The 15170-nt window shown below is 41.1% G+C and overlaps 2 protein-coding genes across 2 annotated transcripts; one reads left to right on the top strand and one right to left on the bottom strand.

Annotated features, from left to right (window-relative positions):
* The first annotated feature begins 1640 nt into the window (after window positions 1–1640).
* On the top strand, window positions 1641–6229 carry LOC124385789 (olfactomedin-4-like). The gene is made up of 5 exons (XM_046849106.1): window positions 1641–1706; window positions 2698–2856; window positions 3174–3380; window positions 4309–4441; window positions 5005–6229. The coding sequence occupies exons 1-5, from the start codon at window positions 1641–1643 to the stop codon at window positions 5814–5816; spliced, it is 1377 nt and encodes a 458-aa protein (XP_046705062.1). The 3' UTR covers window positions 5817–6229.
* A 2041-nt stretch (window positions 6230–8270) lies between these two features.
* Window positions 8271–15170, bottom strand: LOC124385783 (olfactomedin-4-like). The gene is made up of 5 exons (XM_046849098.1): window positions 15050–15170; window positions 14819–14941; window positions 14171–14389; window positions 11569–11722; window positions 8271–9288 (listed from the first exon to the last, which is right to left on the bottom strand). The coding sequence occupies exons 1-5, from the start codon at window positions 15107–15109 to the stop codon at window positions 8459–8461; spliced, it is 1386 nt and encodes a 461-aa protein (XP_046705054.1). The 5' UTR covers window positions 15110–15170; the 3' UTR covers window positions 8271–8458.

The raw sequence follows: 15170 nt of genomic DNA on the forward strand, positions 1-15170 counted from the left end.
GGATTTGGGAACAAAATAGCGGCACCTGGTGGGGAAAAACGGAAAGCGCAATAAAAGAAAAACCAAAATCCTTCAAGAATCACTTAGATCCTGACAATAAAGACAGAACTATTAAGACACCTGACCATTACATCAACAGGGACCGTAATGACATTCAAACAATAGAAAGGCATTAAAATGGACTTGGTCTCCACTTTACATCTACTGTATAAAAAACATTATTTCGACTTCACCCATTAGGGGGCGCCACAACGGGCCAGCCGCATGTTTGATTTGGCACATGATTTTACGCTTGATACCCTTCCTAACGCAACCCTCCCCATTTATCCGGGCTTGAGGCCGGCACTAAGGCTTGTGAAACCCTAATGGCTGGGGTTGGTTCCCTGACCGGTGATCGAACCCGGGCTGCAGCTGTGAGCGTAGCGCATCCTAACCACTAGACAACCAGGGAACCTTTTACATCTACTGTATAACAGCTTAAAATCTTCTGTTAAGGCTTTCCACAACATCTTGGAGTGTTTATTTTGGCAATTGTTGCCTGTTCACCCAGTAGAGCATTTCTGAGGTCAAGCACTGATGATGTTCTAGAAGGCCTGGCTTGCAATCTCTGCTTCTATTCATTCCATTGGTCTTTGATGGGGTTGTGGTCAAAATCGTCCAAACAAGCCTTTAATGGTCTGCGTTTGTACACCAACAGAGTCCTGCAAAATGACAAAAAAACTGTTCGAGCAAAGTTTAAAGCAGTGCATTGTGCAAAATGTGCCATTTGATTCATCACTCCACAGCACATGTATTTACTGCTCCAGAGCCCAGTAGCTTCAGTCTGCTGTGGAAGCTGCACTGCTTCTGACCAGAAGAGCCTTCAGTAAGAACATCAGAGAAAATCATCAGATAAATAAAGTTCACTTTGTCTTTGTCTTCATCAGGGAAACCCATTTCATGTGCAGTTTTTGTTTTCAAATTATAGTCATTAGAACGGATGTTTGGAACTTTTCAGCTTTGGAATCAGCAGAGTTCATGTGTTTCAGCACTCAGTGACCTCGCTGTGTGACTTTATGTGGTTTTCTGCTTTTGTGGTTGAATTGCTGAACACTTCCACTTTTCAGTTATACCACGATTGTCAAATATCTATCTATCTATCTATCTATCTATCTATCTATCTATCTATCTATCTATCTATCTATCTATCTATCTATCTATCTATCTATCTATCTATCTATTTTCTTGTGTTTTGGTGAAAATACTATACAGCTTCATTGGAACTGTCACATTTTTTTTTTTTTTACAAAAATGTAACTATAAAATATCATCAAACTCAATTAAATGTGTGTGGAAAATCATGTGGAATAAAATGTTTTCACACGTTTTTTGTTAGATTTTTTTTCCGATTTATTGTAATTTATGAAATAAATATTATTTTAAATAATGACACGTTGCAAAAAGTCACTTGGAAATTCTTCATCAGCGATTTCTTAATGCTCTACTTCCTGTTGTGAAATTTTCACATCCTCATTAATATAATGAACATAAACTTTTACTGATGACCACTTGTGACATTTCAGTGTGTGTTTGTGTGTGTGTGTGTGTGTGTGTGTGTGTGTGTGTGTGTGTGTGTGCTCATACAGTACTTATAAAGGCTCATGGGGAAGTTCAGACACAATCAGAGTTTGATGATGATCCTGCTCGTGCTGCTTCTCGCCGTCTCTGTAAGTATCTTCACTCGCTTTCAGCTCCAATCCTGATCATTAACCCAAAAATAAACACAATAAACCCGGCATTTATTAATGAACAATCATTTTAATCTCTTACAAACAATTGTATTATTTATTACTATATATAATAAAATATAATAATAGAATTAATTGAATTTCAAATCACTTTAGCTCTGATATCCTGTAAATAACTTAAAACATGTTTGTATAAAAACACTTTATTATTATTATTAATATTAACTATTTTATTATTATTATTATTATTATTATTATTATTATTATTAATATTATTATTATTATTATTAATATTATTATTATTATTAGCATGTTTGTATCGTGAATATTTTTGCTCACTTATTTACATGTTTTTAAATAAATTCATAGAAAATATTGATTTTCATTTTAGGTTTAGTTTAAGATTAGTAATATTAAAAGTATAATTATTAAGATTATTTGACATTTTAGAATAAAACATTTTAAAACATATTTTTAATATATAGTTTGCTATATTTACTGCACGAACATACACAGTATAGACTAAAGTTTGTGGACAGTTTGGCTTGTGCTTCTTTTCAAACATCTCATTCCACATTTAGTCCCCATTTACTCTCAGATTAAACTCCACTCTTCTGGGAAATGTTGGATTAGACTAGACTAACCCTATACAACTGTGTGCCTCTGATTTATGGGAACAGTTTAGGAAAGAAGCACATATGACAGGAAAAATCAAGTGTCCCAATATTTATTGCTATATAGCATGTGTGTGTGTGTGTGTGTGTGTGTGTGTGTGTGTGTGTGTGTGTGTGTGTGATTGGGTTCTAATTTTCAATCCTTAATAGAAAAGGCCAAGGCTAATTTTGGAATTTAAGAGACTACTTATTATAATAGCAGTGTGTAGTATGTGTGTGTTAATGCTTGTGTATAATGTATATGTGTGTGTGTGTGTGTGTGTGTGTGTGTGTGTGTGTGTGTGTGTGTGTATTAGGGGCGTGGCCAGGCTCACAGTGTTCGTGGCCAGGAGATAAATGGTGCATGTGTGTGTGAGGTGGACAGCAAAGTTTGGGCTTTTCCTACTGCCAAGTATGATGACATGACAGAACTGCTGCAGAACTGCAACGATTCACTGCAACATCTCCACAGACAGGTCTCTCTCACACACACACACACACACACACACACCATCTGTACTCCACACACCAACAACCCTTATACCTGCAGCATACACTGCATAAACCTGCATAAACTCTACATTTAATAAACATCGCTCGCTACACAAACTCAGAACCTACATCACACACTACATGAACACACAGTGTGAAGGCACCAGGTTTCATACTAAAATCTTTAAACATAAAATCTTGAATGCACCAACAAATGGAAAGTCACTGGTCATGAGAATATACTTCTTGCCATGATCATAAAAAAAGACTGAACTAAAGTGGAACTCATTTTGGCTGACAGACAGAGACGAGCACTAAGACGATGCCTGAGATGGAGGTGAAGCTGAAGAACATGACGGAGAGACTGGAGAAATATCAGTATCTGAACACTCAGGGTCTGTACAACGCTCTACATCTGAAGCAGCTCAGCCAGGAGATCCAGCAGCTGCATGACATCATGAGTAACGTCCAGACAAGTAAAGGGGAAGCACAGCAGATACTCACAGAGGTACACACACATGCACAAAGAAAGTAAACTTTAACTGACCTTGAAATCTGTGTTCAGCAATATAACTTGCACTTAAGTGCCCCAATCAGCCCTTCTTTATTTTCTTTAGTTCCTTTTCCAGACCTGGTATCTCATCAGCTTCTCATGCTTTAAAACATGTGTCTGTTACTTGGGATTACCACATCTGTCACAAACGCTATTTTATAATGACCCGTAGATCTGAAGTTCTGGACACAGAATCTTTAGTATTTTGTTTGTGGTGTCCTTCAGATTTTTTGATGTCCCTGTTGTTCAGATGGAGTAATGTTATTTTTACCTTTTATACTACAGATTTTTATAAACCCAAATTTTCTGTAGGTATAAATTCTCCTTTTTATTCATTCCTGTTCCATCCAAGTCGGATTATTGCCCAGCAGGGATCCAGCAGTGGCAGCAACAATCTATCTTGATCACTTCTCTAAGACCTGACAAGACATGAAACCAAATCTTGAAATCATTAAGAAGTATTTATTTGTTGCATATACAGTAAAGCACAATAAATATATAATCTTTGCATAGTACAGCTTGTTCATGACTTGTATAGTCATCATACAGCACCCCTGTAGCAGAGAGATTTAAGGGCCTTGATCAAGGACCCAGCGGTAGTAAAACCCACAACCTTCTGATCAGTAGCCCAAAGCTTTAATCAATAAGACTCCCTAAGTGAAGAGTTCTAAGTATATGAGCAAAACCCTTAAGCTGAACGTGATCATGAACACCAACAACCATTAACAACAAACACGTCTTTATAGTGCTCATTTTTAATGAATGTGAATCAAGTGCAGAAACTCACATTTGACAAGGTTCACCAGGGTCTAGACACCTTCAGTTCTATTCTCTTGAATAAGTTCATTCACATTTATATGTATGTGATCTATTTGTACCTCAGTTGCAGAAGTTTCAGGAGGATGTGAATAAGATGTACAAAAAAAACATCTTCAACCTGGAAACAATGAGGGAGAAGTTACGCTCTCTTGGTAACCGTGTCCAGACCTGCAGGACCATCCCTCAAGACTTCAGAAGTAAGTTTTTGAATCTTCATCTGAGAGGAAGAATTTAACACATTAGGTATTTTGAAGTGACATGTGCAGAGGAGGGACATGGGGTATATCAGTAGGAGAATGCTGAGGATGGAGCCACCAGGAAGGAGGAAAAGAGGAAGACCATAGAGGAGGTTTATGGATGTGGTGAGGGAAGACATGCATGTAGTAGGTTTAAAAGAGGCAGATGTAGAGGACAGGGGGGTATGGAGACAGATGAAGCACTGTGGTGACCCCTAATGGGAGAAGCCGAAAGAGGAAGAAGAAGAATGTATGTTAAAGCGATGTTTAGTACAAACAAATTGTTAATAAGCATCCAGTATCCAAATGAAGGACAAGAAAATGGAATAGTTTTGGGAGGAGTAACTCTATAGGGAATTTATGTTGGATGACTCAGAACTGCAGGAGCATTAAGCAGAAGGAGAGCATTAGAATGAATGAAGCAGGTCTGAAGAGTGAGAGGAGCCACAGCAGTATAAGTGTGTCAGGAATTTGTACCATCAGGAATTCTTTACATTATATTTTTTGTATGCTCTGTGTTACAGATTCTTGTTCTCAGCGTATGATGAGAAATATTAGTGCTCCAGTAGTCACTAAATTAAACCCGTTTAGTTCATCTTTCATCGCTGGAGCTTGGGGTCATGATATCAACAGTGATGGTGAAGAAATATACTGGATCCAGCCTCTAGCTAACACCCACAGGTTGGGCATCACTGTGCGCTTCTACCAGGCTTATGAGGACTTCATGGCTGGTAAGAACCACAGAGATGAAACACTGGTCAACTCATACACTCACGCTAACGCCATTCAGGGTCCAGGGACCATCGTTTATAAGGGTGTAGTGTATTATCAGTGCTATAACACGCCTGAACTCTGTGCCTTCGATTTGAAAACCAAGCAATTCCAACGTCTCGCACTTCCTGATGCCGGATTCAACAACAAATTTCCCTACTGCTACTACAACTGCTTGGATTGGACGGATATCAACCTCTCGGCTGACGACAAGGGCTTGTGGGTAATTTACGCCACGGAAGCAAACCATGGGAACTTAGTGGTGAGTCGAGTGGACACTGAAGACTTTAGCATAACACACACCTGGAAGACACGTCTGTTCAAGCGCTCGGTGACCAACGCCTTCATGGTGTGTGGGGTGCTTTACGCAACTCGCTTCATTAACACCTACAAAGAAGAAGTGTTCTACGCCTTCGACACGACCACAGGGGCCGAGGACAACACGCTCTCGCTTTCTATGGAGAAAGTAGCAGCGGGCGTCGCCAACCTTAACTACAACCCCACAGACACGAAGCTCTACATGTACAACGGTGGCTACATGATTGCCTACCAAGCTTCCTTCTAAAAGCTACATTTAAATATAAAATATAGAGCTATAAATGCAGCATGATCACCAGTATCGTATAGAATCAGACTAAAACTTAATTGCAAGCAGTGGAACACTGCAAAGATGAAAGAAAAATGCTTTTTTGTCTCATTTAAACTTATAAATTCTATTACCATGCTTTGTTTCCTGGTTTTACATATACACACTGACTAAAATGTATATTATTCAAGTTTCTAGGAACAAATCCTGTAACTAAACTGTATTGAAATGACGATTGATTGCTTATTTTTCAAATTTTATGGAAATCATAATTCTTTATAATAATGCTATTTTTATATTTATATGATCTTTACAGTGGTATACTGGTACATTAAAAATGCTGTACATGTAAAGCCTCATTAAAGAGAAATACATTTTTTATATTGACTGACCAATGGATTTATTCTGAGTAAATATACACCATGAAATGACATAAAAAGGACACAAAACAAAAAAGTCCCTTCCACACAACCACCTTATCGGACTCACTCTATTGACTTTCTGTAGCTGCTGCATCAGATTCAAAACACTGATGCTCATCTGCAAAGCCCACTACACCACTGATCCCTCCATCCATGCCCTTCTATCCTCTTTAACTGCATCATTGACCACTCCACCCTCTACCACTGCACCATTGACCCCTCCTTCCTCTACCACTGCACCATTGATCCCTTCATGTTCTACCACTGCACCACTGAGCCTTCCATCCTCTACAACTACACCACTGACCCCTCCATCCTCTACCACTGTACCACTGATCCCTCCATGTTTTACCACTGCTCCACTGATCCCTCCATGCTCTACCACAGCACAACTGACCACTCCATCTCTCAAGATGCTTCCTTGCTCCCTTCATCTTCTACCACTGCAACACTGCTCCCCCTCATACTCTACTTTGTACATTCTCTACACACACTCGTGCGTTGCTTGCCTGGTGAGCACATGGCACCAGGTGCACTATGGGAAGAAGGCAAGCCAAAAGGATGCAGTGTGATGCTTTGGGCAAGGTTCTGCTGGTAAACCTTGCTATTCTTTGGTCCTCGTCTACCATTATCAGAATGTATGCGTTGATAGAAACTTCAAAACACTTTTAAGGAAAATGACATCCACTAAATGCTATAAATGTAAATGTTAAGAACTGTGGTGTGAATTTTGTTGGTTTGTGTGTGCGATTTACCTGGGAAACACATGGCAACAGGATGGGCTATGGGAAGAAGGCAAGCTTTGAGCAAGGCATCACAATTTAGGCAATGTTCTGATGAGAAACCTTGGGTTTGGTCATCCATGTGGATGTTACTTTGACTTGTACTACCTACATTAGCATTGTTGCAGACAAGGTTCACCCTTTCATGGAAACTGTTTCCTGATAGCTTTGGTCTCTTTTAGCAGGATAATGCGCCCTGCCAAAAAGCAAAAATGGTTTAGGGTTGGTTTGAGGAGCACGACAACAAGAGGTGTGGACTTGACCAGATCTCACTCCAGTCAAGCATTTTTGGGATGTGCTCTACAAATAAGTCCAATCCATGGAAGCCCTACCTCGCAACTTACAGGACTTAAAGTATCTGCTGCTAACATCTTGGTGACAGATACCAAAGCACACCTTCAAGGGTCTAGTGGAGTCCACGCCTCAACAGTTCAAAGCTGCTTTGGCAGGGAAAGAGGGACCAACACAATTTTAGATAGGTGGTCATAATGTTATGCCTGATTGGTGTATATCCATTGTCTTCTTTAGGGGTCGCCACAGCGGATCATCCGTCTCCAAATTACTCTGTCCTCTACATCTGCCTCTTTCAAACTAACCAGCTGCATGTCTTCCTTCAGCACATCCATAAACCTCCTCCTTGGTCTTCCTATTTTCCTCCTTTCTGGCACCTCCATCCTCAGCATTCCTCTTCTGGAATGTCCTCTGTACATGTCCAAACCATCTAAATTGCACCTTTTCTTCAAAAAAAGTTTTGTAATAAACTCATCTAATAAATTTGTTGTGAATTCTTTCCAATGCCAAAAAACCTAAACTGACAGCTTAACCTTTTCATCCCTTCAGCTCAGACTCAGAGATGTGTAGAATTTGTCACTGTCAGGATCATGGCCATGGATTTTCCATCATCCACTGCGCCCTCAAGGCACTAATCACTTACACCAGTTCTTTGACTCCTTGAGCTCGCTCTTCACAGCACTCCTTATCTCACGTTCGCCCCCTATTTTTTCTGTGATCCTTGTTCCTAATTCAGGTTTGTTCTACTGCAGTTTATTAAACATTCTCTGCACTCGCATCCGATTTCCTAAATAATAAATGCCTGGCTATTAAAATTATTACAAATATAAAACGTTTATTTTTTATTTGTTTTCAAATGTGTGCAATGTGTCACAGCAAATTATAAGCAAGAGGACAAATAGCTGGATGATAATTGCAATAAAAACAATTGACACACATTGATCATCAGCATAGACATGTTTTATTGGCAAAGAAACATTTCCAGAATAATCAAGATAATCATTCATAAAGAGGTGAGATTTTGACAAAGCACAAAATACATAATGTGCAATAAAATGTAAATGATTCATTCATTGTCACACAGCAGTATGATAAAATCAGTAATCAGAGGGGTAAAGATGAGCAGTTACTTAAAGACGGTGCTGTACGAGACGATGTAGGCGTCGCTGTAGGCGTAGAGCATTCGGTCTCGTGGGTTATAATTCAGAGACTGGATGTTGGTCTGCATCTTCTGTATGCGGATCTTTAGATTGAAGCGCTCCTCTCCTGTCTCCGTGTCAAACGAGTAGAAAATCTCTTCCGTCTGTTTGTCCAGGAATCGTGTGGCGTAAAGCACTCCACATACCATGAAGGTGTTCGTGACAGTGCGCTTGTACACTGACGTATTCCACGTCCGACCCAGAGACGGAGGACTTCCTTCTATCAATTCACTAAGGATCATATTGCCAAAATTCTCTGGAGTTGAGTAGACCACCCAGACACCAGACTCATCTGTGGCCAAATCCAGGTCTGTGTAGCTGTACTCGGCGCCCAAGTGGCCGAAAGGAAACTTGTTATAGTAGCCGGTGTTTTTTGGAAGCTGTGTATTAGTGACGGAGCGGGCAGAGATGTTGAAGCGACACACAGAGGGTGAATAATAGCAGTTGTAGTATAGCGCACCTCCGTACATCACCACATTAGGGCCCTCGATGGTGTTTGTGGTGGGGTTTGAGGAAGCAATGATGGTGTCTACAGCACCCACACCGACTAGCATAGTGCTCAAACTGCTGTAATGACGTACATAGTTTGCATAAACGCTGCTGCTGGTTAAAGCTACAAGCCAGTACATGTCCTCCTTCCCTGGAGCAGGTTTTGGGTCTTTTCCCCAGGCGCCATATGGGTACGAGGTTCCGTATTTGGTGAGGGCGTAAGTCCTAGGACCGGTCACATTGACCAATTGGCCTTGTGGACAGTGTCCTACACACACACACACACACACACAAAAGAAGAGCTTTAGAAATTCAATTGAATTTTGTTTGTATAGTGTTTTTACTGTTTTTTTTACAGTTACTTTGAAGCATTTCTTGAATCATCCTTAATATTTGCAGACCAGTAAGTGCATTTCTCAGAACAATTTGTACAAACAGCACAACACATTGGATTTCTTGCAAAAGAACAAGATCGTCAAAATGTTTAGTCATTGTCAGTTTTAAGTTGTCAGTATGATGGCACACAGTTTCAGGATTTCTTGATATAAACTATGGTTTGGGTTACAATAATTGAAAATGCACAAAGATTAATTTATTTTGTTTTTGCAGAACAAATGAATTTATTTGATTGCATATTTGATTTCTATTGATTGCAAGAGACTGGACAGCATTCACACTTTTACTGTACTGTAATAGTGCCTGTTCATTTCTTGGTTGTTTGTCCATCTTCAAAAATTCTAATGAAGCGGAAGCGGAAGTAACTCAATCATTCTTAATTCATCGGTTCAACCAAAACACATACACAAGTCGTGAAGAGTCACAAACTGAAGTGAGCCTTGACCCCAAAAGGAGCAGGCAGACCAGAGGACACATATGAAATGGACACCATATGAAATATGAAACCAGAGGACACCATATGAATGGCATCCACAATACACCTACCTGTGGACGTACTGTGTCCAGTGCTCGCACTGGACACGGTCGATTTTGCATCTCCTGGTCAGGGACTTGGAAGGGAGGATGGTTGAATGCCTGCAGCATGACAGGTAGTGGGGGACCGGAAGCACCTTAGGTACGTACCCTGGTTTATGATAAAGGAAGGCACTGGCCATGCCTGGGGTAAACTAAAGCCAGAAGGAAAGCAGTCTTAATAGACAGGTACCTAAGGGCCACCTCGGCCAAGGGCTCGAAGGGGGGCTTAGACAGAGCCGCCAGCACAACGGCCAAGTACCACACAGGCACTCTGGGCCTCAGCCTCCGGGTGCAGCACAGGAAACGTGTCATCAAGGGGTTTACCCACAATAAGCCTGCGATAGCAGACACGTAACCCTTCAGGGTTGAAGGAGCCAACCTGTGGCAAACTGTTCCTGTATCTGGAATTAACTGGGTCCAATTGGTGGTGCTCACACCACGCAGCAAACAAGTGCCATTAAGCGGCATATGACCTTCTCATAGAGGGAGCTCTAGATTGGAGGATGGTCTCCACTACCTCAGCAGAGAGAGCAGCTGCTAGGAACAGTGCCCCCTCAGGGGCCACAGCCACAGCCTCAATAACTCTGGGTGGGGATAAACCTGGGTCTCCCCACCTGGGAAAGGATATCCCTCCTGGGAGAAATTTGCCAAGGAGGTCCCTCGAGTAGGGACACCAGATCCGTGAACCATGGTCTGCCCAGCCACCGAGGTGCCACCAGGAGGAGACGAACTCCTTCACGGCGAACTCTCTCCAGAACTCCCGAGTTGGAGCAGTGCGATAGGGGGAAAGGTGTACAGGCATATCGCATTAATGAGAGACAGGTGTCTCTCGTTACTGATTTCTCTATATAAGCTCTCATTCACATCTCACTAGTGTCGGACCTACTCAATGGCTACTCTCGTTCTTAGGATTTACTTTCGTTCCAAGGATTACTTTCGTTACGTGGATTCACTTTCGTTCTGTAGATTATACCGGTTTCATAGACAGTATTTGGACAAAGGATTACGCCCGCTTACAAGACTCATCACGCGTAGCAGTTAGTAACTCTACCTGACTTGTGTGTGAGTTTATTTTCCGAAGTAAAGATGATAGAGTTACTTCCGCGTCCGCGTCATGGTCCGAACCCTGACAGAGATATAAAAAGTTAGGATTTTTTAATATTTATTTCGCACTTCCATGTGAAAGCTGACGGGTGCCATTTCTGTCAAGATGGTTTTCTCCCAAGAGCTCCATGGGACGGCCCTGAATTGACTGCAATAAAGCTGATTTGCTCCTTTTCATTCGTGACTGGAAGATGTTTTTATTTGGTTTGTTTATGTATTATATAAATTTATTGGTAATTAATCAGTGGATTGCTAAAACAAATTTTAGTATTGAGCCGCTCAATTGTTATGTCTGCTCGGACATGGGGCCTGAGTTCCGACAGGGCAATATACTGTAACATGTCCTTTACATCTATTTGCCTGTCTTTCAGAAGGTAGGAAAAAACTTGAGGACAAGGAGGAAACCCACACTGACTTATGACAGATATTTTACATTGTGTTTTTTAACAAAATTAAATGTAAATGTACATACGTGTCTGAGGAGTGGGAGGCTGAGGAGTGGCTTGAAGCTTATGTTCACATTTAGCTAAGTCTCTCTTCACACGCTGATTTTCCCGCTCTTTGCTTACCACGTTGGAAATATCCAAAGCCTCCAGCTCCCGCATGCCCTTGGTCATACTGTGCAGCTTGAATTAGACACAGACAAAAACAACATCATTACGACCATCCACTTACTAAAGCATTTATTCAAGAGACACCAAACTGAGTGAGGAATATTTAGATTGTGTAAAAAAAGATCTTCAGACTTTAGTGACATATAAAAGAAGTGCTAGAATTCTAAATGTTTTCCAATTATGGATCCAATACACTTACAGTAATTGTTTTATTGGACATTTCTGTTTGACCTTTACAGCTGCACATGTGTTGAGTTTCTAACCTCTAGAGTCTGTTATTGCTCACAAGAAGTTCCAGAATTTTCAACATCATTTCCTTCACAGAATCAAAGCAAGAGTTTGTGGTGTGGTATAATGTGGTGTGGTTTGGTGTAATGTAGGCTAGTTTAATGTGGTGTGTTGTAATTTGGAATGGTGTAATGCGCTGTGTGGTGTGGTGTAATGTGGTCTGGTGTGATGTAATGTGGTGTGGTGTGGTGTGGTGTGGTGTAATGTAATGTTGTGTGTTGTAATGGTGGGTGGTGTACTGTATTGTGGTGTAATGTGTGGTGTAATGTGAGGTGGTGTAATGTGGTGTGGTGTGGTGTAATGTAGTGTGGTGTGGTGTAATGTGAGATGGTGTAATGTGGTGTGGTGTGGTGTGATGTAATGTGTTGTGGTGTAATGTGGTCTAATGTGAGGCTATGTAATGTGGTGTGGTGTGGTGTAATGTGAGGCTGTGTAATGTGAGGTGGTGTAATGTGGTGGTGTAAAAAGGTAATGTGGTGTGGTGTAATGTGGTGTGGTTTAATGGGTGGTGTAATGTGTGTGTGGTGTAATGTGGTGTGGTAATGTGGTGTAGTTTAATGTGGTGTGGTGTAATGTGGTGTAATGTGGTGTGGTGTGGTGTAATGTGGTGTGGTGTGGGTGGTGTAATGTGGTGTAATGTGGTGGTGTAATGTGGTCTGGTGTAATGTGGTGTGGTTTAATGTTGTGTGGTGTAATGTGGTGTGGTGTAATGTGGTGTGGTGTAATGTGGTGTGGGTGGTGTAATGTGGTGTGGTGTGGTGTAATGTAATGTGGTGTGGTGTGGTGTGGTGTAATGTAATGTTGTGTGTTGTAATGGTGGGTGGTGTACTGTATTGTGGTGTAATGTGGTGTAATGTGTAATGTGGTGTGGTGTAATGTGTGGTGTAATGTAGTGTGGTGTAATGTGAGATGGTGTAATGTGGTGTGGTGTGGTGTGATGTAATGTGTTGTGGTGTAATGTGGTCTAATGTGAGGCTATATAATGTGGTGTGTGTGTGGTGTAATGTGAGGCTGTGTAATGTGAGGTTGTGTAACATGGTGTGGTTTAATGTGAGGTTCTGTAACATGGTGTGGTTTAATGTGAGGTTGTGTAATGTGGTGTGGTATAATGTGAGGTTGTGTAATATTGTGTGGTGTAATGTGGTGTGGTGTGGTGAAATGTGGTGTGGTGTAATGTGGTGGTGTAATGTAATGTTGTGTGGTGTAATGTGTGTGTGGTGTAATGTGGTCTGGTGTAATGTGGTGTGGTTTAATGTGGTGAGGTGTGGTGTAATGTGGTGTCGTGTAATGTGGTGTGGGTGGTGTAATGTGGTGTAATGTGGTGTGGTGTAATGTGGTGTGGTGTAATGTGGTGTGGTGTAATGTGGTGTGGTTTAATGTGGTGTGGTGTAATGTGGTGTGGTGTGGTGTAATGTGGTGGTGTAATGTGGTGTAATGTGGTGTGGTGAGGTGTAATGTGGTGGTGTAATGTGGTGGTGTAAAGAAAGGGTAATGTGGTGTGGTGTAATGTGGTGTGGTTTAATGTGGTGGTGTAATGGTGTGGTTTAATGTGGTGTGTAATGTGGTGTAGTTTAATGTGGTGTGGTGTAATGTGGTGTGGTGTGGTGTGTGGTGTAATGTGGTGTAATGTGGTGTAATGTGTGTAATGTGGTCTGGTGTAATGTGGTGTGGTTTAATGTTGTGTGGTGTAATGGTGTGGTGTAATGTGTAATGTGGTGTGTGTAATGTGGTCTGGTGTAATGTGGTGTGGTTTAATGTGTGGTGTAATGTGGTGTGGTGGTGTGGTGTGGTGGTGTGGTGTAATGTGGTGTGGTGTAATGTGTGGTGTAATGTAGTGTAATGTTGTGTGGTTTAATGTGGTGGTGTAATGTGGTGGTGTAATGTGGTCTGGTGTGTAATGTGGTGTGGTGTAATGTGGTGTAATGTGTGTGGTTTAATGTGGTGGTGTAATGTGTGGTGTAATGTGGTCTTGTGTGGTGTAATGTGGTGTGGTGTAATGTGGTTTGGTGCCGGTGGTCTAATGTGAGGTGGTGTAGTGTAGTGTGGTGTGGTGTAATGTGGTGTGGTGTTATATGTAATGTGTTTTGTTGTTATATAATTCTGTAATGTTGTGTAGAATGGTATGATGTGTTTGGAGTGTTTTTTCGTGATTTGTTCAGATTTGTTAGTCACCTTGGTTGCGGTGCTCTGACTGATCTGCCTGTGGGAGTCAATGGTTCTGTTCAGTTTACTCATGAGCTCCAGGATCTCATCGAGTTCGAGCTCAATGATTCGCAGCGAAACAGCTCCGTACAGACCACCATCATCCTCCTTCTCCAACACAGACACTCTCTCTTCCAGCTGCTCCAGCCGCTGCTGCACCCCCAACATCAGTGTATCCACCTCCATGAACTGAGAGAGAGAGAGAGAGAGAGAGAGAGAGAGAGAGAGAGAGAGAGTGTATTAAAGGTTGGAATAACTTAAAGTTTAATTCCTTGAATACCTTTTGGATAAATATAACAAAAAAAGATCTAACATGCAAAATGAGAAATTGGAAAAATGTATTACTAGAATATTGAATCCAGATTGTCTTATGCACTGATTTCATTGGGGAGAAAAAAAATTCCCATAGTACATAAAGTGTAAAAGCATTAATTACTGTTTGATTGATCATCATCGATTTGTAAACTGATCCAGACCAAGATGATACAAGAAAAGTTCAAGACTTCAGGACATGCTGCTATTCAAATACTACAATCTGTTTCATTGAAAAGTTTCATTTTTCTGTTTTCTGTCACAAATATCACAACAATATTTAAAGTGCATAAAAACACTACACACCTCTGTTGAACTGATAGTCTTGGTGCATAGATACGCTGACGTGAGGAATGATTCGAGTTTCTCCATCGGGAAAGGAGGCTGCAAGTTCTTCAGCTCACACACACAGTCCTTTCCACTCACACACTGATGGCAAATTCCAAATACACACAAGAAATTTAAACCTACACATTAAAACGCATGATAAGATCTTGTTTAGACATTGTGTGAGGCTTTCAGATGTGTTCCTTTTACCTGAGAGATATGGACGAAGATGAATGAAGCCGTCCAGACGGACAACAGAAAAGACTTCATGCTTATTTCTGAAGATGAAAAGAACAACGATGCTGCAGCTTCATATCAGGAGTCCAGAGAA

Source organism: Silurus meridionalis, chromosome 5, assembly GCF_014805685.1.
Source record: "Silurus meridionalis isolate SWU-2019-XX chromosome 5, ASM1480568v1, whole genome shotgun sequence".
Classification (NCBI taxonomy): domain Eukaryota; kingdom Metazoa; phylum Chordata; class Actinopteri; order Siluriformes; family Siluridae; genus Silurus; species Silurus meridionalis.